Source organism: Mesoplodon densirostris, chromosome 1, assembly GCF_025265405.1.
Source record: "Mesoplodon densirostris isolate mMesDen1 chromosome 1, mMesDen1 primary haplotype, whole genome shotgun sequence".
Classification (NCBI taxonomy): domain Eukaryota; kingdom Metazoa; phylum Chordata; class Mammalia; order Artiodactyla; family Ziphiidae; genus Mesoplodon; species Mesoplodon densirostris.
The window spans coordinates 229,753,254-229,778,563 of NC_082661.1; the positions used below are offsets into that span (position 1 = coordinate 229,753,254).

At 32.9% G+C, this 25,310-nt stretch overlaps 1 protein-coding gene across 1 annotated transcript in view; it reads right to left on the bottom strand.

Annotated features, from left to right (window-relative positions):
* TTC29 (tetratricopeptide repeat domain 29) overlaps positions 1-25,310 on the bottom strand; it is a 265,146-nt gene that overhangs the window by 234,422 nt on the left and 5,414 nt on the right. The window contains exons 3-4 of the mRNA XM_060095162.1: positions 24,230-24,327; positions 22,156-22,239 (exon numbers count right to left, since the gene is read on the bottom strand). Coding sequence (XP_059951145.1) covers positions 22,156-22,239; positions 24,230-24,321 — 176 coding nt within the window. The 5' untranslated portion in view covers positions 24,322-24,327. The remainder of the gene's footprint in view (positions 1-22,155; positions 22,240-24,229; positions 24,328-25,310) is intronic.

The window sequence follows — 25,310 nt, forward strand, 5'->3', positions numbered from 1 at the left end:
AAAGGTATAAAATGAATGTCATTGTTTAAGAAGAATTTTCAGGGAACATATTTTCAACCCAGAAGTACCACACTTGAATCCAAACACCTTTGGCTAAACGAAGCAATCATATCAAGTCTTGTTCTTTCAATTCACACTGTAACTTTCCACTACAGGAAAACATAATTATATAACCAATTTATATTGATTATATTGTTACTTATCCAGTTAAATATAGCCTGAAAAATAAAGCCTAAAAATAATCTTAGCTTTTGGATTAAGTTATAATGATAAAAAAAACTGAATAAATAATATCATCCTGTCAGATTCTATATCTTACTATCATGGCAATAAATGTAAGAAAAAGAGGAGAAAAACAAAAAATAAGGTTCATGCTACAAACAATGGACTATACACACATGTAAACATGATCATTCTAGCTCCATATCTAGCTCCAAAAATGCCATATTTTTGTCCAAATTAGTACTTACAGTTTTAATTAATATAAAACTCCATATAATATGAGTCATTCTGTTTTTTTTTAAACAACTCAGTGATTGCTCTCCAAATTTCTTGAAATTCTATTACTTAGGAAATTTTGTCTCAAATAATATCACTTAAAACTTTTCTTTCAATTCTTCATCTTTACACCTTTATAAATAAAAGAACTATCAATTTTCCACATAAATTGAGGGAAATAATCAAACTTTAATAAAGATGGAAAGCTGGAGAATATAAAGACAAAACTTAGTAAAAACAACAAGTTGCATTAAAAAGAAAACTTCAGCTCACTGTACTTTTTTTTTACTAAAGTATGTCATACATTTTATCTTTGCAAGAGTTTGACGAATTTTGCAAGTAAAATTCTGTTTCCTCTACACTTGCTAATAGTCATGAGAATCTGTAGTTTGCACCTTCCCATTAAAAATGTATTGTATTTTTTTGAAATTATTCACCCCGCCTTTTATCCAGATCATGTCTTTGAAAGGAGGAAGTAGATAATAAATGGAATAATTCATGATTTCCCATTAAATATGAAACTTTCTTTTGCAGAGTTTAGAAAATGAAGTTCTACATAATGTACAAAAGTTGATTAGAACTTTTTTAACCTTTTCAGGAAAAAACCTTTCACATTAAACAACTGCATGTGGAGGTTTCTTTGGGAAAAGTAAACCAATCAATTCCTTATACCTATGGCTTTATCATACATATTCAAATGTTGCTCTTTCCAAACATATATCCCTTTATAATGTGTAAGTAGTTATTAAAATGATGGCAAGAAAAATAGTGTACATTGGGCTATAAACATGACAAGTATCTAAGAAATATATAACTGCTGTTTAAATTACAAAGGGAAAAATCACATAAATTAGAAATGAAAACAAAACATTATTTGTGCTCTTTTCAGCAATGTAATGGAAGATAGTGTGAGGGTAAATAATAAAACCTACATTTAGATGTCTCTTATTATGGCATTTCTTCTAGTGAGGTAATATTTTGTCATGAGAAAAAAATATATACCTTTATAAAACTTTTCCTTGCAAAACTATCCATTGGGATCTGTTAACTACATTGTTTTTCTTTTGCCTTTTTTAAAAAATAATTTTAATTGGAGTATAGTTGCTTTACAATGTTGTGTTAGTTTCTACTGTACAACAAAGTGAATCAGCTATACGTATACATATACCCCTCTTTTTTCTTTTGCCTTTTTTTAAGATTAAAAAAAACCCCAAACAAATTATTTTTATGCTCATTCTAGCTCTATCATTCTTTATTTCTTGGATAAGAAATCTGGAGTAAATTTAACTGAAGATAAATGTCAAGTTCTGACTATTTTAGGGCAGCTGGTGACCTCATTAGGTTTTTAAAATTTTTTGTGTCATAATTTGTTCCAATAAATATATTTCAATTTTCCCCATATCAAAAAATAAATCAAGAATATATTTTCCCCTTTCAAACATGAATGCTTAAAAAGGTAACTACCATGTTGTAAACCATGTGAAGAAACCTTTCGTACTGTGTGCTCTTTAATTACCATTGCAAAGGAGGTATGCATTACACATACAAACAGTGAAGCCAGAATTTCTCACAAACTATATATACACAGTGATCCAACTTCCAGAACATACTTTTCATTTTATGCTTAGTAAAAACTAAATTAATAAAAACAAAAAATAGGTTGATAATTTTGAAGCTTTTGTCAGACAACATCTGTATATAGCTATCTTATTTTCCTGAATGTTGCATTTTATTGCATTTCCTGAATGTTAATTTTATTGCAGCTACCTCAAACATTTAGGAAATTCCTACTTATAACTAAGACCTTAGGGTATATCAAATCAAATATGTGCATCAATAAGAATATTGGAAGAACAAAAGGAAGTAGTTGTGAGAAGATAAAATAAAAGAGCCTTGAATTCAAACTTTTAAAAAATTGTACAAGATAGATATATAGTAGGGATTATAACTTCCTTGAGATGGAGAACATGTTATTTGTTCCTTTTGTATTTTTTTATAATAGCACAAATGCCAACAAAAATAAAGATTATATAACATTATTAATATCAAATAAAATAGAATCAGGGCATAAAAAAATTAAAAGGGCATATGGATATTAGAGATTCATAAATAGATTATTTTACTGAGAAATATGGCAGCTAGAAAACAATACACCTAATAACAATAGCTTCAAAATATATAAAATTCACAGAAAAAGGAGAAATTGATCTTAATGTATTTTTTTCAGAAAATTATAAATTAAATACAGGGAAAAAAGATTTGAATAACAATTGTCTAGCTTGGTTGAAATAACAGGCTCAATCTAATTATTAGATTCTGATCGTTTTCTGTAGGAGAACAATCTACCAAATAGAAAATATATATTTATTTTTCAGACATACAAGGAATATTTATAAAATTAATCATGTACTAGCCACACTAAAAATGTCATAAACTGATATCACATATGGCAGATTTCCTGAGCACAAGTATATATTCACTCCCCAATCCTGCATTCCCTCTTGGATAAAAAAAAAAAAAAAAACAACCAAAAAGCCACAAGAAAAAACTATTCACCTTCAAATTTATAAATACACTTCTGGTTTATTCATGGCCAAAAGGGGAAACCACTGTAGAAATGTTCATACACTTAGAACTGAAAGAAAAAAATTAAACATAAAATCCTGGGGGAAGAAATCATCATGGTATTAAAAGGAAATTTATAAGTTAAATTCGTTTGTTAGAAAACAAGAGCAACACTTGGGAGTGAAAAAGCTAGCTTTCAACTTAGGATGCTAGAAATAAAATCCTAACAGATTAAACAATGACATGAAGTCAAATAAAGGACAGGGAGGGAAATATTAAAGGCAAATGCATGAATTCATAAAATAGAGAACAAAAAATGTGACCCATAAAACAAACAAACAAAAAAACCTGGTTATGTGAAAAGACAAATACATTTTGCAAGTACTTTATAATCAAGAAAAACAAAAATAGATAAGTCATCAAAATTGTACCAGGAATGGAAGAGATAATATATCTTCTATTACAATTATAGTAACTGCTAACTTTTAGTGTAGCAAAAAAAAAGAAAATTATGGGTTAATATTATTATAATTTAGATACAAATTTCCCCCATACCACCCCCCTAAAAAAGAACTCATAGCAAACTAAAACCATAATGAATAAGTAGGGTTTATCCCAGAATTCTAAGAACGGTTCAAAATTAGAAAATCTCTTAACGTTATGATAATCTCAGGAGATGTTAGAAAATTATTTAGTAAAGTTCAAAACTCATTCATGATTAAGAAAAGTGGAAACTAAAAAATGAATTCTCTATCTTGGTAATATATATCTATTAAAACCCTATAGCATAAAATTTCATGTTTTGCGGTACATTAGAATCATTTCCACTAAAGTAAGGAATTTGAAGGGATCCCTGCTGTCACTCCTATTATTTAACACCATGTACTGTTAAGTGGACATTCTTGCCAATGTGGGATTCAATATTTTAATGATACCAATTCTCCTAAAATATATAAAATCAAGGCAGTCCTAATAAAACCTCAATTATATTCTCCTGACTCTTGACAAGATAATTCTAAAATTCATATAGAATGGTTAATGTACAAGAAAAACCTGATCATTTGGAACAAAGAGGGGAACTGTCTGCCAGATATAAAATACATTTTAACTATATTAAAATGTGGCACTGACATAAGAAAAGACAAATAAGTCAATGGAACAGAATATATATGTATATGTGTATGTATACACACATGAAAATTTGGTATTTAATAGAAGTGACATTTCAATTCAGGGGAAAGTTTTGGGTACACTTGATCTATTTGCAAATTTTGTTGATTTTATGTTTTATATATTAATATTTCTATATTATTATTTTTGTGTATAAATAATATAGATGATAGCATATGTTATATTACCTTTCCACATTTAATGGAACATTTAAGTGACACACAAATCTCAATTTCCTAATCATTTTCTTGACCTTAATGTATGTGTTATGTATATATTAAACCTTTATCACTAAGAACTTTCAGATGCTTAATCACAACAGTTTTAAAGCAACTTTGTATCATTCATTTTGAACTTCTGAGTTACTGTACTTTTTTTCTTAGCCCCCTAGCTTCCTCTTTCTTGAATTCTCTTTTCTTTCCCCTAGACTCTAAAGTGGCCATTTGGGGCCGGGATGAAGGGTCCAGAAAGACTGCATAGGAAGAGATGTTTTCCAGTCCTCATATCTGAAAAGATTTTTGTTTTGCCCTCAGTTTTGATTAATAATTTATCTGGGTACAGAATTCTAAGTTAAAATAATTGTTCTGCATATTTTAAAGACATCCTCCCTTTTTTTATTGAACCAAGTATTATTACTGACAACTGTGATGGTAGTCTGATCTTTGTTTCTTGATGACAACCATTCTCCCAAACCCTGAAAGCTTCTAGTATCTTCTCTGTATACTTAGCATTCTGATATTTCATAAAGATGTATCAAAGTGGGTTTTTTCTTTTCTTTTTTTCCTTTTTCTTTCTTTCTTTCTTTCCTTTTTTTTTTTTTTTTTTGTTTGTTGTTTTTGTTGTTCTTTCCTTTCTGGTTACTTTGGTAGTCACAGCCCAAAGATCTGTGGGTTTTTTCCAGTCTAAGATATCTGTGTCTATGTCTCTATCCATATCTCTATCTCTGTCCATCTATATCTACCTATATAGCTATCATCATTCATTCTCTCATCTCTTTCTCTTGGATAAATATTCACCACCTGAACTGTGTTCTGTATCTTATGCCTTTTAAAATATTTTCTATATCTTTTCTGTTTTTATTCTACATGTTGATAGCCTTATCTTTCTTTTCCATCCTTTCCTTTGAGTTTTAAAAAATATTTCAGCTACCTTTAATTTTGAAGAATTCTTTTTCTTTAAATGATTTCATAGCATTAGGTTACATTTGAGGGATGTAAGATTTTCTACAACGTCTGTAAGGAAAGAAATTGGAAATCTCTCAAAGTTCCTCTTTTCCCTATAGAAACTTTGTTTCAGCTGACATTGAGTGTTCTCTTTGTTCATCTTTTTTTCTTTGGTATTGTAATATTTTCTCAAATATCAGAGGCTATTTGTCTATTCATAATAATGAAGTCCTCAATTTCTTAACATAGGTAGTGCATTTGGGTTTCCTCTGTTTGCAGGATTCATCCTGAGATTTATGGGTTGGGAGAGCACAAGCTGGCTATTCCTTGCACTGATGCCAAATGAAAAGGACTCTGTACGGTACACCAGCTTCCCTGACAGGAGCTCAGGCCAACTGTTACGTTTTAAGGTTTTTTTGTATCACTGTTTGTGAGGAATATTATTATTCTGTGGTTTTCTTTTTATGTAATGGCTTTTTCTGGTATTGGTATCAGGATAATTCTGGTCTCATAGAATGAGTTGAGAAGTGTTTCTTCTCTTTTATTGAAGAGTTTGTGCCAAATTGATGTTTTTTTTTTTTTTTTCCAAACGTTAGGTAGAATTCACCAGTGAAGCAAAATGGGCCTGGAATTTTCTTTGTGGGAAGTTTTTAAACTATTAATTCAATGTGTTTAGTGAATCTACTGCAATATCTATTTCTACTTAAGTGAATTTTGGCAGTGTCTCATGATATTTAGCCATTTCTGTAAGTTGTTGAGTTTACCAGTATGAAGTTTATTTCCTAATTAGCATTTTAATATTTATGCAATCTGTAGTGATGTGTCCCGTCTTTCACTTCTGAAATTGGTAAATTGTGTCTTCTTTCTTTTTCTCTGATCATCATGACTAAAGATTGATCAACTTTACTGATCTTTTCAAAGAAGCCATTTTTAGTTTCATTGATTTTCTCTACTGTTTTCCTGTTTTCTGCCCCCATTTTACTACTCTTTTTTCTCTATTTTCAATTTAATTTTTTTCTAGTTTTTTAAAATGAAAACTTAGGGCAATAACTTTAGACATTTCTATTTTTCAAATATAAACATTTTAATGCTATAAACTTCCCTTTAAGCACTGCTTTAGCTTCATCTTACCAATTTTGATATATTTTTTTAATTCAGTTCAAAGGATTTTCTAATTTGCCTTGATTTCTTCTTTGATCTATGGTTTATTTAGAAATATGTTGTCTAGTTTCATTTGTGGGGATTTTTCAGAGATCTTCCTGCTGTAATTTCTAATTTAATTCCATTGTTGTAAGAGAAAATGATTCTAGGATTTAAATCCTTTTAAGTATATTGAAATTTGTTTTATGGCTCAGAATATCATCTCCTTTGAAAAGTATTCCATGTGTACTTGAAAATAATGTGTGTTCTGCTGTTGTTTGGTGGAATGTATGTAAATGCCAATTATTTAAGCTGATCAATGGTATTGTTCAAGTCTTCAATATTCTACTGATTTTTTAATCAATTATTGAGAGAGTGGTGTTAGAATCTCCAACTATAATTGTGGACTTGTCTGTTTTTCCTTTTCCTTCTTTCAGTTTTTGTTTTATTACTTTGAAGTTCTGTCATAGGAACACAAACATTTAGGATTATGTGTTCTTGATGAATCAACTTCTTGTATCATTATGAAATGTTACTTTTTATCTCTGGTAATATTCCAACTGCTTTCTGAAAATGTATTTCTGAAAATCTTGGAATCTCTCATTTTTCTTCCTTTCCTATCATGTTAAGAATTTACTATCTTTTGGACTTTTTAGTGGTCATTTCAAATATAGGAAGGAAATGTGTTTAGCCATCCATCTTGATCTTGAAGTGGGAAAACCCCTAAACTAAACTTTTAAGACAATTGCCTCATTCAACAATTTACTTCTGTGGCTACATTGGCTGTAGGATAAGGGATTGTTTCAGACAAGCTTAAGGGGTTTTTATAGAAATATGAGTCAGGGTTATAGAATAACTGGATCCTTATGAGATGAACCCAGAGGGAGGTTCTAGATCCATAACAGTACTGGGAATTCACGAGGAGTCTAGAAATCTGATCTCTTGATTCATGCCTGATTCATTTTCTTTCTAGCTTGTTCATTCCTTCCTCTCTATGAATCATTTTTTCTGTCTCATTGTTTCTGCCTCTTTGTAACATTAGATTGCCTTGGTCAAAGTACTTAATCTCTCTATGCCTTGATCTCTGGAAGTTATAACAAGGTTTATTTCCAGGTTTATTGTGAGGATCACTAAAAACACAGACCAGCACACAGTATTAATGTAATATGTCTTACCCATTACTATTTGGCCTAAAATAAAACCTGGCTAAGAGATGTAATATTTATGACAAGCTGTCTATACATCCATTTCATTGTTCATTAGGTGTGCAAAATTTTATTATATTGCTCCATTTTTCTTCTATAAGATCATGAGATAACTTTCTTTTGGAATTTAGTATCAGGAAAAAGCTTATCTCTCTTGAAGAACTGATATGCTTCCTTTCATCGGGTAATGAGGATTCTCTAGTCCATCACATCTCCCTTTTTGCCCAGTCTGCCCAGAAGTTCAGAGTGAAATTTAATGTTTCTTCAGGGGAACTATATTAACCCTGATGGGGAGTATATTTATATACTTTTCCTTTATTTGCCTTTCATTTTCTATATATAATCTGACAGCTATGTAATATAAAACATTAATTTTAAGTTTTTACAATCCTCTCCAGAAAGAAAGTTAACAAGAAATAAAGCATTATTTTATGTAAGTCAGAAGAATCTTAAAGGAGAATGAAGCACTACTTTCAAAGAACTCTGAGTCTAGAGCAGAATCTTTTCCTTATGGCAATTCACAATAAGAAAGACATTTTACATTGCAATTCAGTACATGTACATATATATTTGACATATGTATGTATATGAAACAAAATTTAAAAGCACTAATACTCAAAATGTTCTGATCTCTTTGTAAATATTAACTCAATTAATCCTCATAACCATTCCATGAGCCAGGCCCTCTTATTGTTACCCCTATTTTTTACATGAGAAAACTGAGGCACAGAAAGTTTAAGTAACTTGGCCAAAGTTGACCAGTTACCTTGTTAGTAAGTATAAAGTTGGGTTTGAGTCCAGGGAGTCTGGTTTTAGAACCCATGCTCTATTTCATTACATCTGGCAACCCGCTCTATATAATGAACCCCTTTCTAATTCTATAGTCTTTCATATTTTAAATACTTATCATGATACCCAAACTCATGGGTCATAATCACTACCCACTAATGGACCACAATCTTAGATTTTTAAACATTAATCAGGAAGGAAAAAAAAAAACACATGTACATGATTGTCAATGGCTATTAAGAGAGTTCAAGCAGGCACTCTGAACTCTTACCATGTGAGTGAGGATGGATCAAAGGAGGCCTCACAGGGCAAGAAACAGTTAAGCTGAGGCTGGTAGAGAAGTTTATCAAGTACACAAGGCATGGGAGAAGGAGAAGGGCATTTCAGGCAGAGCACATATATAAGGCTACAAAGGGGTAAAGGATCCCCATTCATTGGGCTTCTCTGGTGGCGTAGTGGTTGAGAGTCCACCTGCCGATGCAGGGGACACGGGTTCGTGCACCAGTCCAGGAAGATACCACATGCCACAGAGCGGCTAGGCCTGTGAGCCATGGCTGCTGAGCCTGCGCGTCCAGAGCCTGTGCTCCACAACGGGAGAGACCACAGCAGTGAGAGGCCCACGTACTGCAAAAAAACAAAACAAAACAAAACAAAAAGATCCCCATTCATCAATTGCCCCAACACCTGTGAGCCAAGCACTGTATGAGTACTGAGAATGCACATGTGAGGAAAGTAGCCACGGCTCCATACATACATACAAATATACACTATATATATTTATTTATAAACATATGTGTATTTATAAACACACACCTCCCAGCTCAAAGTACAGAGTATTTAAAATGATCTCAGAGACTCATCCCAGTACAAAATTTTGAAAATTTCCAAATAATCTAATTAAAAATAATAGAGGAAAAATATTTCCTACAAATTTATATATTCAATTTAATAGACCAACATATGCATTGTGGGAGTCCCAGGAGGAGAACAGAGATTCTTTTAAGAAAGATGGTGAAAACTTCCCAAGTTTCATAAATGTCATGAATATAAATATTTGAGAAATTCAACAAACTCTAAGTAGGAAAATTCAAAGAGATACACATTGAGGCACATTATAATCAAACTCCCAAAGGCAAAGACAAAGAGTGAATCTTTAAAGTGGCAATAGAGAAGCAACTCATCACATACACAGCATCCTCAATAAGGTTTTAAGCAGATTTCTCACTAGAAACTTTGGAGGCCAGAAAGCAGGGTCTTTTTTTTTTAATTGGGGTATAGTTGTTTTACAATGTTGTGTTAGTTTCTACTGTACAGTGAAGTGAATTATATATTCAAAGTGCTAAAAGAAAAAAACTGTCAACCAATAATCTTACATCTGGCAAAATTGTCCTTCTAAAGTGAGGAAGAAATTAAGAACATTCCCAGATAAACAAAAGCTGAGGAACTTTATTTCTACTGGACCTGCCCTGCAAGAAGTGCTAAAAGGAGTCCTGCAGGTTGAAAAAGAGTAACCTGAAGTCATATGAAGAAATAAAAGTCTCAGTAAAGGTAGACACATGGTCAATTATAGAAGCTAGTATTTTTGTAACAATAGTTGGTAACTTCACATTTTGTTTTCTACATAATTTAAGAGACTAATGCATTTATAAAAATAATTATTCTAAGAACTAGCAGTATCGTATATTTGATTTGTAACTCCACATGTTGTTTTCTACATAATTTAGGATATAGCATTAAAAACACAATTATTAATGTATGTGTGGGAGCAGAGGGTATCTGTAAATCTCTATACCTTCTGGTCAGTTTTGCTGTGAACCTAAAACTCTAAAAAAATAAAGCCTTTCAATAACAAAATGATTAGTTTGTTTTCTGGATGCAAAATGTATATAGATGTAGTTTTACAACATTGATAATCAAAAGAGGTAGGAATGGAGCTCTCAAGAAGCAGTTTTTGTATGTTAGTGAAGATAAACTGGTATAAATTCAAAACAGAGGTTATAATTTTATGATATCAGATGTAAGCCCCATGGCAACCACAAAGAAAATAGTTACAGAATATACACAAAAGTAAATGAGAAGGGAATTCAAAGGTTTCACTACAAAAAAAAATCAACATAAAAGAATACAGTAATGCAGGAAACGAGGAACAAAGAAGCTGTAAGGTACATAAAAAACAAATAGTAAGTGACAGAAGTTCCTCCTTATTAGTAATTACTTTAAATGTAAGTGGATTAAACTATCCAATCAAAGGACAGAGACTGGCAGAATGAATTAAAAAAGTGATCCAACTATGTGTTGTCTACAAGACACTCACTTTAGATCCAAAGACACAAATAGGTTGAAAATGAAATGATGGGGAAAGATATTTCATGGCAATAGTAACAAAAAGAGAGTAGGGGTGGCTATACTAATGTCAGACAAAATAGACTTGAAATTAAAAAGGGCTATAAGAGGGTTTCCCTAGTGGGGCAGTGGTTGAGAGTCTTCCTGCCAATGCAGGGGACATGGGTTCATGCCCCAGTCCGGGAAGATCCCACATGCTGCAGAGTGGCTGGGCCCATGAGCCATGGCCACTGGGCCTGCGCATCTGGAGCCTGTGCTCCGCAATGGGAGAGGCCACAACAGTGAGAGGCCCATGTATCGCAAAAAAAAAAAAAAAAAAAAAGGGCTATAAGAGACAAAGGAGGCCATAATATATTAATAACAGATTCAATACAGGAAGAAGATACAACTGTCATAAATGTTCATTCACTTAATAAGAGACCATCAAAATAAATAAAGCAAAATTGACAGAATTGAGGGGAGAAATAGACAGTTATACAATAATAGCTGGAGATTTCAATACCTTACTCTCAGTAATGGATAGAACAACCAAACAGAAGATAAGTAAGAAAACAGAGGACTTAAACAATACAATAAACCAACTAGATGTAACAGATATATGCAGAACACTCTACCCAACAATGACAGAATACAGTCTTCTCAAGGGTACACAGGACATTTTCCAGGATTGACCATATATTAGGCCAAAAATTAAGTCTTGAGAGATATCACACAAAGTACCTTCTTTGGCCACAACTAGAGTAGTCATTAAGGGAGGGAAAACTGAAGAATTCACAAATTGTGGAAATTAAATAACACACTCTTAAACAACCAAAGAAGAAATCACAAGGGAAATTAGAAAATACTTAGAGATGAATGAAAATGAAAACACAACATGGCAAAACTTATGGAATTCAGTGAAGCTTCAGTGAAGCAGTGCTAAAGGGGAAATTTATAACTATAAATGCTTAAATTTATAGAAAAGAAAGATCTTTTAAAAACATTTAAAAACAAAATGATCTCAAATCAACATTCTAACCTTACAATTTAATGAATTAGGAAAAGAACAAACTAAACCCAAAGCTTTCAGAAGAAAAAAAAATAATAAAGATTAGGGCAGAGATAAATGAAATAGAGGATAGAAAAAGAACTCAATGAAAACAAAAGTTGGGGCTTCCCTGGTGGCGCAGTGGTTGAGAGTCCGCCTGCCGATGCAGGGGACGCAGGTTCGTGCCCCGGTCCGGGAGGATCCCACATGCCGCGGAGCGGCTGGGCCCGTGAGCCATGGACTGAGCCTGCGCGTCCAAAGCCTGTGCTCCGCAACGGGAGAGGCCACAACAGTGAGAGGCCCTCGTACCGCAAAAAAAAAAAAAAAAAAAAAAAAAAAAGAAAACAAAAGTTGGTTCTTTGAAAAGATCAACAAAATTGAGAAACCTTTAGCTAGATCAACTAAGAAAAAAACAGAGAAGACTCAAAGTACTACAATCAGAAATGAAAGTAGGCTTTGCTGTACAGCAGAAACTAACACAACATTGTAAAGCAACTATACTCCAGTAAAAAGGAAGAAATGAAAGTAGGGACATTACTACCAATTTTAGAGATAAAAAGGATTATTAGAGAGTACTGTGAACAACTCTGTGTAAAAAATTGGATAACCTAGATGAAATGGACAAATTCCTAGAAACAAAACCTACCAAGACTGAATCATGAAGAAATAATAAGCCTGAACTGACCTATAACTTGTAAGGAAAATGAGTCAGTAATCAAAAATCTCCCAACAAAGAAAAGCCCTGGATGATGGCCTCACTGATTCATTCTACCAAAAATGTAACGGACTAACACCAGTTCTTCTCAAACATTTCAAAAAACTGAATGGGAGAGAACACTTCCTATTTCTTTCTATTAGGCCAGCACTGCCCTGATACCAAAGCCAGAAAAAAATGCCTCAAGAAAAGAGAACTACAGACAAATATCTCTTATGAACATTAATTCAACAAAATACTAGTGAAGTGAATTCAGTAGCATATTAAAAGGATTATACATCATGGCCAATTGGAATGCAAGGATGGTTCAACATACTAATACTTATCAATGTAATACATCATATTAACAGAATGAAGAAAAAATTACCATATGATCATCTCAATGCAGAAAAAGTATTTGACAAAATTAAATACGCTTTCATGATAAAATACTCAACAAATTAGGAATAGAAGGAAACTGCCTCAACATAACAAAACCCATATATGAAAAACTCACAGTGAGCAACATACTCAATAGTGAAAGACTGAAAGCTTTCCTCTACGATTAGAAACAAGGCAAGAAGGCCCAGTTTCATCACTTCTATTCAACACAGTACTTAGAGCAATTAGGCAAGAAAAAGAAATAAAAGGCATTCAAACTGGAAAGGAAGAAGTAAAATTATCTCTGTTTCTAGCTGTTGTGATTTTTATGTCGAAAACTCAAAAGATTCCACAAAAAGCTATTAGAACTAATAAACAAATTCAGCAAAGTAATAACAAATTCTGGATACAAGATCAACATTCAAAATTCAGTAGTATATGTATACACTAAGAATAAATAATCTGAAAAGGAAATTAAGAAAACAATTCCACTTACAATAACAAAAATAATAAGATACTCAGGAATTAACTTTACCAAGGAGGTAAAACACCTGTGCAATGAAAACTATAAAACATTGCTGAAAGAAATTAAAGAAGACATAAATAAATAGACATCTTATGTTCATGGATTAGAATATTTAATATTGTTATGATGTCAATACTACCTAAAGCAATTTACAGATTCAATGCAATCCCTATCAAAATACCAATGACAATTTTTTTAGAAGTAGAAAAATTCATTCTAAAATTCATATGTAATCTCAAGGAACCTGAATAACCAAAATAATCTTGAAAAAGAAAAAAGGTGGACTCACACTTCCTGATTTCAAAACTTACTACACAGTTACAGTAATCAGCGTGGTACTGGCATAAAGACAAACATATAGACCAAAGGAATAGAATAGAGAGCTCAGAAATAAATCTTCACATACATGGTCAAACAATTTTTGACAAGGGTATTAAGACTATTCAAAGGGGAAAGGACAGTTTTTTTCAACAAATGATGATGGGAAAACTAGATATCCACATGCAAAAGAATGAAGTTGGATGCTTACCTAACACTATAGACATAAATTAACTCAAAATGGATCAAAGACCTAAACACAGTAGCTAAAAGTATAAAACTCTTAGAAGAAATCATAGGGCAAAAGCTTTACAACATTGGATTTGGCAATGATTTCTTGGATATGACAGCAAAAGTACAGGCAACACAAGAAAAAACAGACAAATTAGACTTCATGAAATTAAAAAAAATTTTGTCATCAAAGGATACTATCAACAGAGTGAAAGGCAATCAATGAAATAGGAGAAAATAATTGCAAATCACATATCTGATAAGGAATTAATATCCAGAATATAGAAGTATTCCTAAAACTTAATAATAAAAAACAAACAACTCAATTCAAAAACAGAAAGGACTTGAATAAACATTTCTCCAAAGAAGAGATCCAAAGGACCAATTAGCACATGAAAAGATGCTCAACGTTACTAATCACTAGAGAAATGTAAATCAAGATTTCAGTGAGATACCCCTCACATTCATTATGATGGCTACTAGCATGAAAGCAGAAAACGATAAATGTTGGTGAAGATGTGAAGCAACTGGAACCCGTGTGCATTGTTGGTGAGAATGAAAAATGGTACAGCCATTGTGGTGGCAGAATGGTGGTTCTCAAAAAAGTTCAAATAAAGTTATCAAAGTATTCAGTAATTCCACTCCTGGGTATATACTCAAATGAATTGAGAACAGGTTCTTAAAGAGATATTTATACACACGTGTTCACAGGAAACATTATTCACAATAGGTAAAACACTGAAGCAGCCCAAGTGTCCATTGACAAATGAATGGATAAGCAAAATATAAACATACAATGGAATATTATTCAGCCTTAAAAAGGAAGGAAATTGTTACAAATGCTACAACATGGAACAAACTTGAGGATACTGCAAGCCCTAGGAAAGCAAAAGAGTACTTGTGAGCCCATAATCTGATTTTGCTTTAAGTACTGAGATGACACTGTTTACTACAATATCTCCATTTTCCAACATGGAAAACAGAATAGGGTATGGATATGAGTTAGGGGGATGATTTTTATAGAATTGTAGCAATATCAACATTTTGAGGATTATGTTTTAACCATAACAGAGAATGGGAAAGAGTCAAATTAGTTTTGGATATTCCCATGCAAGCTTTTCTTAATATGGACAGAACACAATATCAGAAACAAAGCTCAACTTAGTAAAATCATCTTGCCCCATGACTTATGCATGATGAGGCTTGGTCATTGTTCACCCCACTTTTAATTCCAACTGATTTAACCTCTGTAGTACCTGGGTGCTTATCCCTTTTTATCACTTTGTTCTTCATTACTAAATTTCCCAAATGATTTCTAAATAGAGTGCCATTATGCACTTCTAGGTTTATGAGCTATTGTAGGAAAACTCACATTCTCTGGCTATATTCTACACATTTCTAAAGCAATAGGTTTATACTTAAAGCAATCTTATGGTAGTAACAATAAGTTTAAGCAATTTATAGACATTTTTAAAAACTGTTTGCAATAGCTCAGTGGGCTCTGCAAATTATATTGTTTAGTACAGCATAAAAAATTTCTGAAAAGTTTACTATAAGTTGAAATTAAAAAAAAATTCCCCTCATTAGTTAGCATTACTGTTTGAAATGTATCTCACTAAAAACTCTGTCTTCTAAACATGATGAATATGATACCTAGCACAAAGTAAATATGTAACTATACATATTTAAAGAAAAATGATAAACTAATATTACTACCTATATCAAGACAAAGTTAATGCAAACTATTTAGGATATTTACATTATAACTTTTAAAAGCCAAAGAAAAATGATCAATGACAGTTAACTATAATAGCTGAAGTGAGAATTCTCTATATGTGTTTCATATAGAGAGTCTCTTTTAACTTCCACAAGAAAGTCCTATTATTATTATTATGGTCTCCAAATAGTTGTGGAAATCAAAGATTAGCAAAGTCAGGTAACTTGCAAAAAATTACAGAAGTATTAAGTAGCAAAGCCAAATTTCCAGCTGAGGAAGAAATCATCTCCCCTAACAGCCAGAGCTGCAATGTCATGATTCCTATGCTTTTCCCTTACAAAGATTTTTTTTAGGTCTATTTAGAGCTGATAAGTTTAAACACCATATGTGAAAGTAATATTTTAAAGAAAGCTTTTTTTAAACATCTTTATTGGAGTATAATTGCTTTACAATGTTTAGTTTCTGCTGTATAACAAAGTGAATCAGCTATATGTTTACATATATCCCCAAATCCCTTCCCTCTTGCATCTCCCTCCCACCCTCCCTAGGTGGTCACAAAGCATGAGCTGATCTCCCTGTGCTATGCAGCTGTTAAAGCAAACTTTTAAAGAACATAAAGACATAAATGCCTAAGAAATTGGCATTTCTGTGTTCCGTTGACATTTGAAATCTTTCCTCCTTTCGTATTTATTTAGACTTGACTTTGGTGTAAATTTGAGGTCCTTTTTGCACTTATTAAACAATTTTTAAAAGTGCCTTTCAACTGCATTTTTTTAAATTCCCAAATTGTAAACTTTATTGATATCAATATTCTTTTTAAAAAATTTATTGTCAAAAATTCTTTTCTTTCCTAGTTTCACATCTTAGAGATCTGCTGTGGAAGACAGTATCAGAATGTAAATAAGTAAGTAAATAATAAAAATAAAAAGGAGTGGCATCTCTCCTGTGTTCTCATGTGTATTCTCTGCTGTTGCTTTTTTTTATACATTCAGGAGAAAGTAAGGAATAGTTGTCTCTTCACTTCAGAACACCAAAATCCTGTCTCTTTTTCTTGAATAAGGAAGAAGATCTTAAAACCCAATTTGCTACCTAGAAGAAAAGAGGGTCATCTTCCTTTCCTTCTCTCTCCTGCCTATTCCTGCTAGTCAAGTAACCATTTATTCAGCAATTGGCATCTTCAGAAAGTTTAACTGGCAAACCTCTGCATGGAATTTAATTTATTACTTTAAAAGAGACGCAAAATGTTTTGAAGAGAAAACAAGATGATATCACAAAATTATTCAAAAGTAAACAAGATGAATGAAGCAGAGGAAGAGCTCACCTAAAGGGGCCTAAATTCCCATAATGTTATCATGAAATAGTATATCCTGAATAAACATCTTCACCTTGTTACAGATACTTTGAGTGCCTGACCATGGTGCAAATCCAAATGCTAAATTTGCTCATAACAAGTATATCTGTAGTTTGTAAAAGCACCTTTGGAAGACAATTTTGGAATATTTTCAAGATGAAAACCTAAGATGGGCAAAATGCTAATTTACTTTAACTGAGTAAGTATAATACAGTTCAAAGCCAGGAGAGAAAGGCTGTGCTGCCCAAGCGATGCTCAGTAAACACCAATTGGTGATGCTGAAAGATATTCTGAAAGAAAGCAATATCTTAGAGATGTACACAATTTTGAACTAAATCTATTCTTCTGTATAATAGAACTTGATACCTGAAACAGAAAATAATACTGAGCAGATTAACATTCTCTGTCCCTTGAAAATTTTGCTTATTTGTATCCTCATATACACAGCTAAAGCTGTAAAAACTGCCCCCCAGAAAATTTTATTTGAATCTATAAATACACTTTTATTACTTAGCTACTCAAAGCAATTATGATATGATAATAAGTGATACTTTAAGTATCACTTAAATAATGCATTCTGATAATATAATACAGAATAAAAAAGCACAAAGTACAGAACTACAACATGCCCTTCTTTAGTTGTTAAAGATCAGTTAAATACTATCAATGGACTATTCAACAATTTATCTAAGAAAGTCAAATTACCAGTGTCAAATATGTTGTACTTTAGTACAATACGTTTGAAAAATATATACCTATTAGGCACAGCAATAATCTGGTCACTTAAAAAGTAATAAAGCATAGTATAATTCCTTCTGTAAATGTAGATGATAAAAAACTCAGAAGCCCTTTGCCTTTGAATCATTTTACCCCATTACACAGTAAGATGATCCCCCATCAATTGGGTTTGACCATTCCAGTAACAACTACTTTAGCTTGTCTTGCTCAATTACTCACTTAAATTTTATACTCTTACTTGTAAACATATAACATTTTTGAGGAATTAAACTTCCTCAATACAACAGTTAAACTAGCTACCTACAACACTGCACTAAAAAATGTTGTAATAAAAAAGTATTCACAGCAGGATACCTATTTCATGGTGTTAGTAATCCAACATTTATTCTTCACTAATTTATTCATTTAACAGCAAGTTATTGAGCTCTGCCCGAGTGCCAGGCCCTGTTTAAGCCCTGGGGACACAGTGGCATACACACAGACACGTTCCTGTCCTGTGGAGCATCCATTCCACTAGGGATGACACAGCTGATGTACAAACTCCCAGCAGAAGATGAGGACCAGGTGACTGCAGAAATTCACCCAGGTGATTTGACTGGGAATAAGTGTGGGTGGGGTGAGGGCTCCTTGATTATGGGGTCAGGGAATAGCAGACTGAGGTCACATTCAAGGTGACACCTGCATGACAAGAAGTGTCAGCGGTAAGGCCACACTGAAAGGAGTGAGTGATAGGGAGAATGGGGGATAAGGCCAGAGAGGTCAGCAAAGCCCAAATCACACACAGCTTTAGGTCATGATGAAGAGTTTAGAGTTTATCATAAGACCAATGGGAAGCTCTTGGAGGGTTTTAAACAGGTGAGTGTCCCCATGATCTAATTTTTAAAAGGTCATTCTGGTGGCTGAATTGTAGTGGAATTCAAGGGGATATTAGAAGAGCAAGTAGGAGACTCTTCTAGTGATCTTGGCAAGAGATGCTGGTGACTAGGCAATGAAGAGAATAGATGAACACAGGATAAGTTTTGGAGTTATATCTGATAGTACATACTGATGGATTAGATGGGGGAGTGGTGGTGAAGGCAAGGTGAAACTCAAGGCTGCCTTGGTACCATTTACTGAACTGAGGGAAGACTGGGGGAGGGATATTAGGAGGGGGGAGTGTGAGAGGCAGCAGAGGTAAAGCAAGAGTCCAGTGGGGGGCCATGTTAGCCTTGTAATGTGTATTAAAAATCCAAGTACATATGTCAAGGAGGCAGTTGGATATAAAAATTTGAAGCTTAATGGAGAGGTCAGGGCTGGATTTATAAATGTGATAACCATCAGGTATTGCTTGTATTTAAAGCTATAGGACTAGATCCAGGTAGAGAGTGTAGCTGGAATAGAGGGTCAAAGACCCACCCCTAGAACAATCCACCACTGAGAGTTTGAAAACAGAAAAGCAGCCATCAAAGGAGACTGAAGGAAGCATAGTTGAAGAGTTTGGAGGAAAACCATAGAATATGGCACCCTGGAAGCCACAAGCACAGAATGTTCAAGGAGAGAGTATTCATCTCTATCAAATAATGTGAAGACATCAAGCAAGATGAGGACAGAAACATGACCATTAGATGTGATAAAAATGGAGGACATCAGTCACAGTAAACAGATTTCAGTGAGTTCTGGGTCTGGAAACCTATTTAGAGTCAACTGAGGTAAGAATGGGATGTTGAAAGATGGAGACAATGCTTCTGGTTACTGCGAAGGGTACAGAAAAATGGGGTAGAAACTGGAGGAGGATAAGAAGTCAAGGGAGATACTAGGGTAGATACGAATGCTAGTGAGATTGCTCCAATGGAAAAGGAGAAACTGATGATATAGCAAGAAAACACATTTAACTGGTGGAGAAAGTCTTGGAACAAGTAAGAGGGGATGGTATCCAGAGCACGAGTAGAGACATCATCCTTAGACAAGAACAGGAACTCTCCACCCATTGCAATAGGAGGGACATAGAGTGTGAGTTTATGTATTAGTAGGTTGGTATGTTTTGGAGTAGATGATGAAGTGTTATTCTGGGACTAGACAAAGAACACATCCATATTACAGGATATCAAAGATAGTGTACATGAATTATGTAAGTTTATATTTCTGTTAGCATCGTAGGGAAGAATAAGGCAGTTTAGAGAGGAATTTGAGGATATATCTTAGATACTGCTTTTGCCTGATTGGAAATTTAATTCACCAATTTCTCCCCTTTATATTCTTGTATATTGAGGATCTGTGACGCACCAGTTTGATCATTTTGTAGTGCTAACAGATAGGGAGTCAAACTCAAAATCTGTCTTCTTTGGCAAGTTTTATCCAACATCTTAGTTTTCTCTGATTTTTTCCAGACCTCTAGGCTGCACCTCACAGTATAATTATGCAACTCATTCATTGCATATTTATTTCCTGCTTTCAAATAGAGACAAGGATAAGACCAAGTACTTTATACTAAAATAACATTGTTTTCCCCCTCTGTGAAAAACCTAGTGTTAGATATAAAGTAGGCACTTAATAAATGCTTGCTGACCAATTTATCTTTTTAGAGTTCAATGGCTGATTAAAAGTTTTACACAGAAATTCTTTGGAATATGCATAATTCCTCATGGCACCTGCTGGGTGCAGCTGAGAGATGCTGAAATCAATTTTCTCCTTTACATGTTATTCAATTTGTTTGGGGCAAGGTATCTCAATCAGGAGCGTAATAGTGAGCCAAGTACAAGTTACAGTCCTACTAAGGTTTGCATCTTTGAGCTTTGATATAAAAAAGTGTTCAAGTGTAGGAAGCTTTAAGGAGAATTCAACAGTAAGGGTTGAGAATTACCCAGGGCTACTTGTGTTCTGTAGCATAATATGGATTTGAAATCAATTTGGTAATATCCTTAGTGAAAAAAGATAATATTTGTAACAGAACACTCATTAACATAGCCTATTTTGCATTGTCTTATAATAATGTTTTCTTCAGTGCAGACTGAAAGCAGATTTTAAGCATATAGATGTCTAATTTGTTAAAATATGTGAAGTATAAGTTTAATTCCAAATTTAATTCCTAATTCTTAAGCCAATTATAGCTGTTTAGATATCACTATATTTAAATCAGAAAGCAAATATCACTCATATATATTTTTCTTTTAAGAAGGAATTGTATCATCAGACAACACTGACCTTTAATTTTGTCCAACAGGCTACTATGGAAAGCTAATGAATTAGTAATTAGAATAGCAGTTAAAAACCAAAGGTCCCAGATATTACACTTGGCAGTCAATAGAACTCCAAGGAAGACAGTGATTATAGCTACTATAAATTTTGTCACTCTATAAAATAAAGCAGCTACTGATAGAATGAACTATTCCATTTTTCCATGCTATATGCATACTGACAATTATCTAATGAAATATATCAAGAGACTTAGAATTTTAGACTATGTGAAAACCTATACCAAAACCATCAATAGGAATACCCTGTCAGTGGAATCCCATAGCACTAGGCAACATTAATAGAGACAATCTTTTAAAAGCACTTATTGTATAAAATATTTTTGAGTAGTTGAATAGTTGAATCATTTAATGAATTCTGTAAGATGCATGTGCATATATAAGATTTCTATTTGTCAATACTTACATATAAAAATCTGATAACAGAGTCACCAAGTCTATAGGTAAGAAATATTAAACCTGTTTAGCTAGTATTCTAGGTTTCTATTTATTTCTCACTAACCTACATGGATTTTTATACTGTTTCTACTCAGATCATAAATTAGGTTCTGACTAGCCATAAAATGGCAAAGTTTACTTTTTCATTAAAAAAATAAATCCAGACAATTTAGAATTATTTTTAAATTAACCAATAAACTATGATCCATTAATTCTTTTTGTGGGTTCTTGACGGGTGAGAGAATATACTTTAGTAAGGACTTTTTTTAAATCACCAGGAAAAAAAGATATACAAATCCTTCTCTTAAAGTGTTTTTTTCTCCCCCATGGAGGCAATATACCTTAAAATGGAAGTTATTAAGCAATTAATGACACAAACTTAACTAAAATATTGCAAATACAATAGTATAATATCTTGGTAAATATGAGAATTCTGAAAGTCATAAAATTAAAGACTGATATGTGTAAGATCAATAGACATGATTTATCACTATTTAATATGAGCTTTAATTTTTAAATGCTATGTTCCAATGAAAAAGTGGACTGCACAGGAAAATTGAAATTTCAATAAAGAAACAAGACAAAATAAACAAACTTTATATTAAAGTACCTTTAAGAGGTATATACTTACGCAGCAACCTCCTCTTTTGACAATCCTTTGAAATTCACCTCCAGATAATGATCTATGTCACCTTTTTCTTTGATCAATTGAGACCTAAATGAAATGGAAAGAAATAATAAAGCACTGCCTTAAATCGAGTTGAAAAGCTACCAAACATAAAATGCCACCAGAAAAACAGAACATTCTGAGGATAATATCATAGATAATAAATGTTCTGCAAGAGCTATAGAGTTAGGTTGTTCACTGATAATTTCAAAATTTTAATTTTCTTGAATGGAAAGAGGCAGGGAAGAATACTAACCTCAGTGTGTAAACAAATAAAACACCAACACATTAAAATACTCTGCATTCTTAAGTAAATGGGGTTTTCTCCTCAAAGCATTATGAGATCTTCTATTTTACTCATGTTCTCTCACAATATAACTTTCCAGCTACAGAAGTCAGATTCTGTTTGGCACAGGATCTTGAACTAATAATACTTATTTGATACAAATGTGTTAAAATTATTGGTTGCAAACATTACAGAATTTTGCTCTGACATGCAGTTTGAGTGGTTTTTAAAATCACACATAAAACTCAAATTATTATTAAAAGTTCAAGGTGAAAGTGATTTTAAGAAGACTTTAATGAGAAATATATTACACATGTGGTATGTTCAATCTTCATATACCTGGCACCTTTAAAAATAAGCAGACTATGAACATCTTATGACAACAGGAGTATGGGATACAGATACCTTTTTATTCAGAAGCTAATGGAGAATGTTGATAACAAAGCTTTGCCTTAAATGATTATGATAAAAATGTTTTTCTTCAATAAAATGAATACAAAAATTTTTTTCTTTAAAATCTCTCTTATTCTAGGGATGTGAGACTGGGCTATGTTTTTGCTCGTGTTGAAAAGAAAATGTAATCTCAATTATTACAAAAGGCAAGAAGAAGAAGCTAGCTATTTCAGATTTTGTAAATATTTCACATTATTCAAAAGAAAAATGGAAAATAATGTATATACTGGAATTATGCATCTACTGAAAATTTTCTGTTTTTCACATTATTTGAAAATAAAATTACAATTTTCTACACTTCTATTTTACAATTTCTACAGTTTTCAATTCTATTACCAAAGAACTTTGACGGTAGTTTAGCTGAATGTATTTATTTTGGTCCAGGGGCTTTGGTCTTTGCCAGAAATACCAAAAATGAGGTATGGTCCTTCTCAGAACAAAGTAGTCTCATAATGTTTGATCATTATGCCTTGTAGGAATTGAAAGGTAAGCATAAAAAAAATCAAACCTATATATAGGTTTTAATTTTCTTGAATGGAAAGAGGCAGGGAAGAATACTAACCTCAGTGTGTAAACAAATAAAACACCAACACATTAAAATACTCTGCATTCTTAAGTAAATGGGGTTTTCTCCACATCCACCTATCCTATATATAGGTTTATATTGATAAATAATATGTGCATTACTAAAAATCAATAAAACCATAAGTGGAAATTTCTAAATAACACAATCTTAGTTAATATTCATAATTATGATAAAATACATCAAGTTCCTGCCCTGCAGTTTTTTGGCTGCAGTTGAAAACTCCATAAGCTCAGCAGACATTCACAGTGGTGGCTCAATGATGCATTTTCAAGCCCCAGGATCATTTCAGGAGCTAAATTGTGCCTGCCAGTTTACCCCGGTAGTAAGACTGTGTTGTCCTTCCTCCAAAACAGAAATCAGTGCTTGGGACCTTGCGGTTTAGATGCCATACATCTTTCATGCCTAAAGCTTCTGCTTTCAATTCTCCACATGTATTTTAAAAAGGAAATGTATTTCCAAAGCTTTACAGGAAGCACAATATAATGGTAATAGAAAATAAAATGATCAAATGAGTGCTAGCCTGCTAAATAAATATATTCTTAATCTTTGAATGAGGTTCATCAATCCTTCTGAAACAGCAAATTTGAATATTCTGAATATAACAGTATACTTTTGTTTTTAAACAATTTTGTTTTCTGAGATATGCTATTTACATTTTTTACTGCAAGAAATTTGTTCTGTAGGAATAAAAAATGAAAGTCAGGGTCACGTACCTTGGAATTGTTCTGGGGGAACATGGCAGCTTCTGTCTGGCTAAGGCCGTAAGCTTTGGGCATGTCATGCACAGTGGGGGCAGCGTGGTCATTTTGGACTACCAAAAAAAAAAAAACAGAAATGGTATTTTAAAGAATAAATCATTCAAAGAATCTTTTAAGACATTACTAGAGATCCACAGTCAGTTGTCTGAGCTGAGAATGCCTCTGTGTGTAGACCTATAGCTCTGTTGTTCAGGCATGAAGCTCAGAGAGTGAATTCTGCAGGTTGCTTCTCTCATTATTTTCTTCTACTATCTGCCTTTTGGCCAATTTATTACTTGTCTGCATCTCCATCACAAAGTGGAAAAGGAGAAAATCTGGTAAATGCATTGAAGATTCAGACAATTAGGAGCTTTGTTATGGGTTTTGTTAGTGGAGCTGGTTGCAATTAAAAAGTGAAGATTTTTAGGACAGCTATAGATTTCAAATGCTCATGCTTTTCTCTCCTGTTACAATCAATAATTAAAGTTTTTTCATACTTTGCTGTCTTCTAAAAACTTTCTCACTCACAAATAAAGCCTTTCCCTTAGAAGTGATAAATGCTAAGAACAATTCTTAACAAGGAGACAGCTTCCCTGAGAGAGCACATAGCTACAACAGTATACAAATCACTTCAAAATGTAGTGGTTTAATCACACCAAAAAGAATGAAATACCTAGGAATAAACCTACCTAAGTAGGCAAACGACCTGTACTCTGAAACCTATAAGATGCTGATGAAAGAAGTTGAAGACAATACAAACAGATGGAAAGATACACCATGTTCTTGGATTGGAAGAATAAATATTGTTAAAATGACCATACTACCCATGGCAATCTACAGATTCAGTGCAATCCCTATCAAATTACCAATGGCATTTTTCACAAAACTGGAACAAAAAATTTGAGAATTTGTATGGAAATACAAAAGACCCCAAATAGCCAAAACAATCTTGAGAAAGAAGAATGGAGCTGGAGGAATCACACTCCCTGATTTCACACTATACTACAAAGCTACAGTAACCAAAACGTATGGTACCAGCACAAAAACAGACACAAAG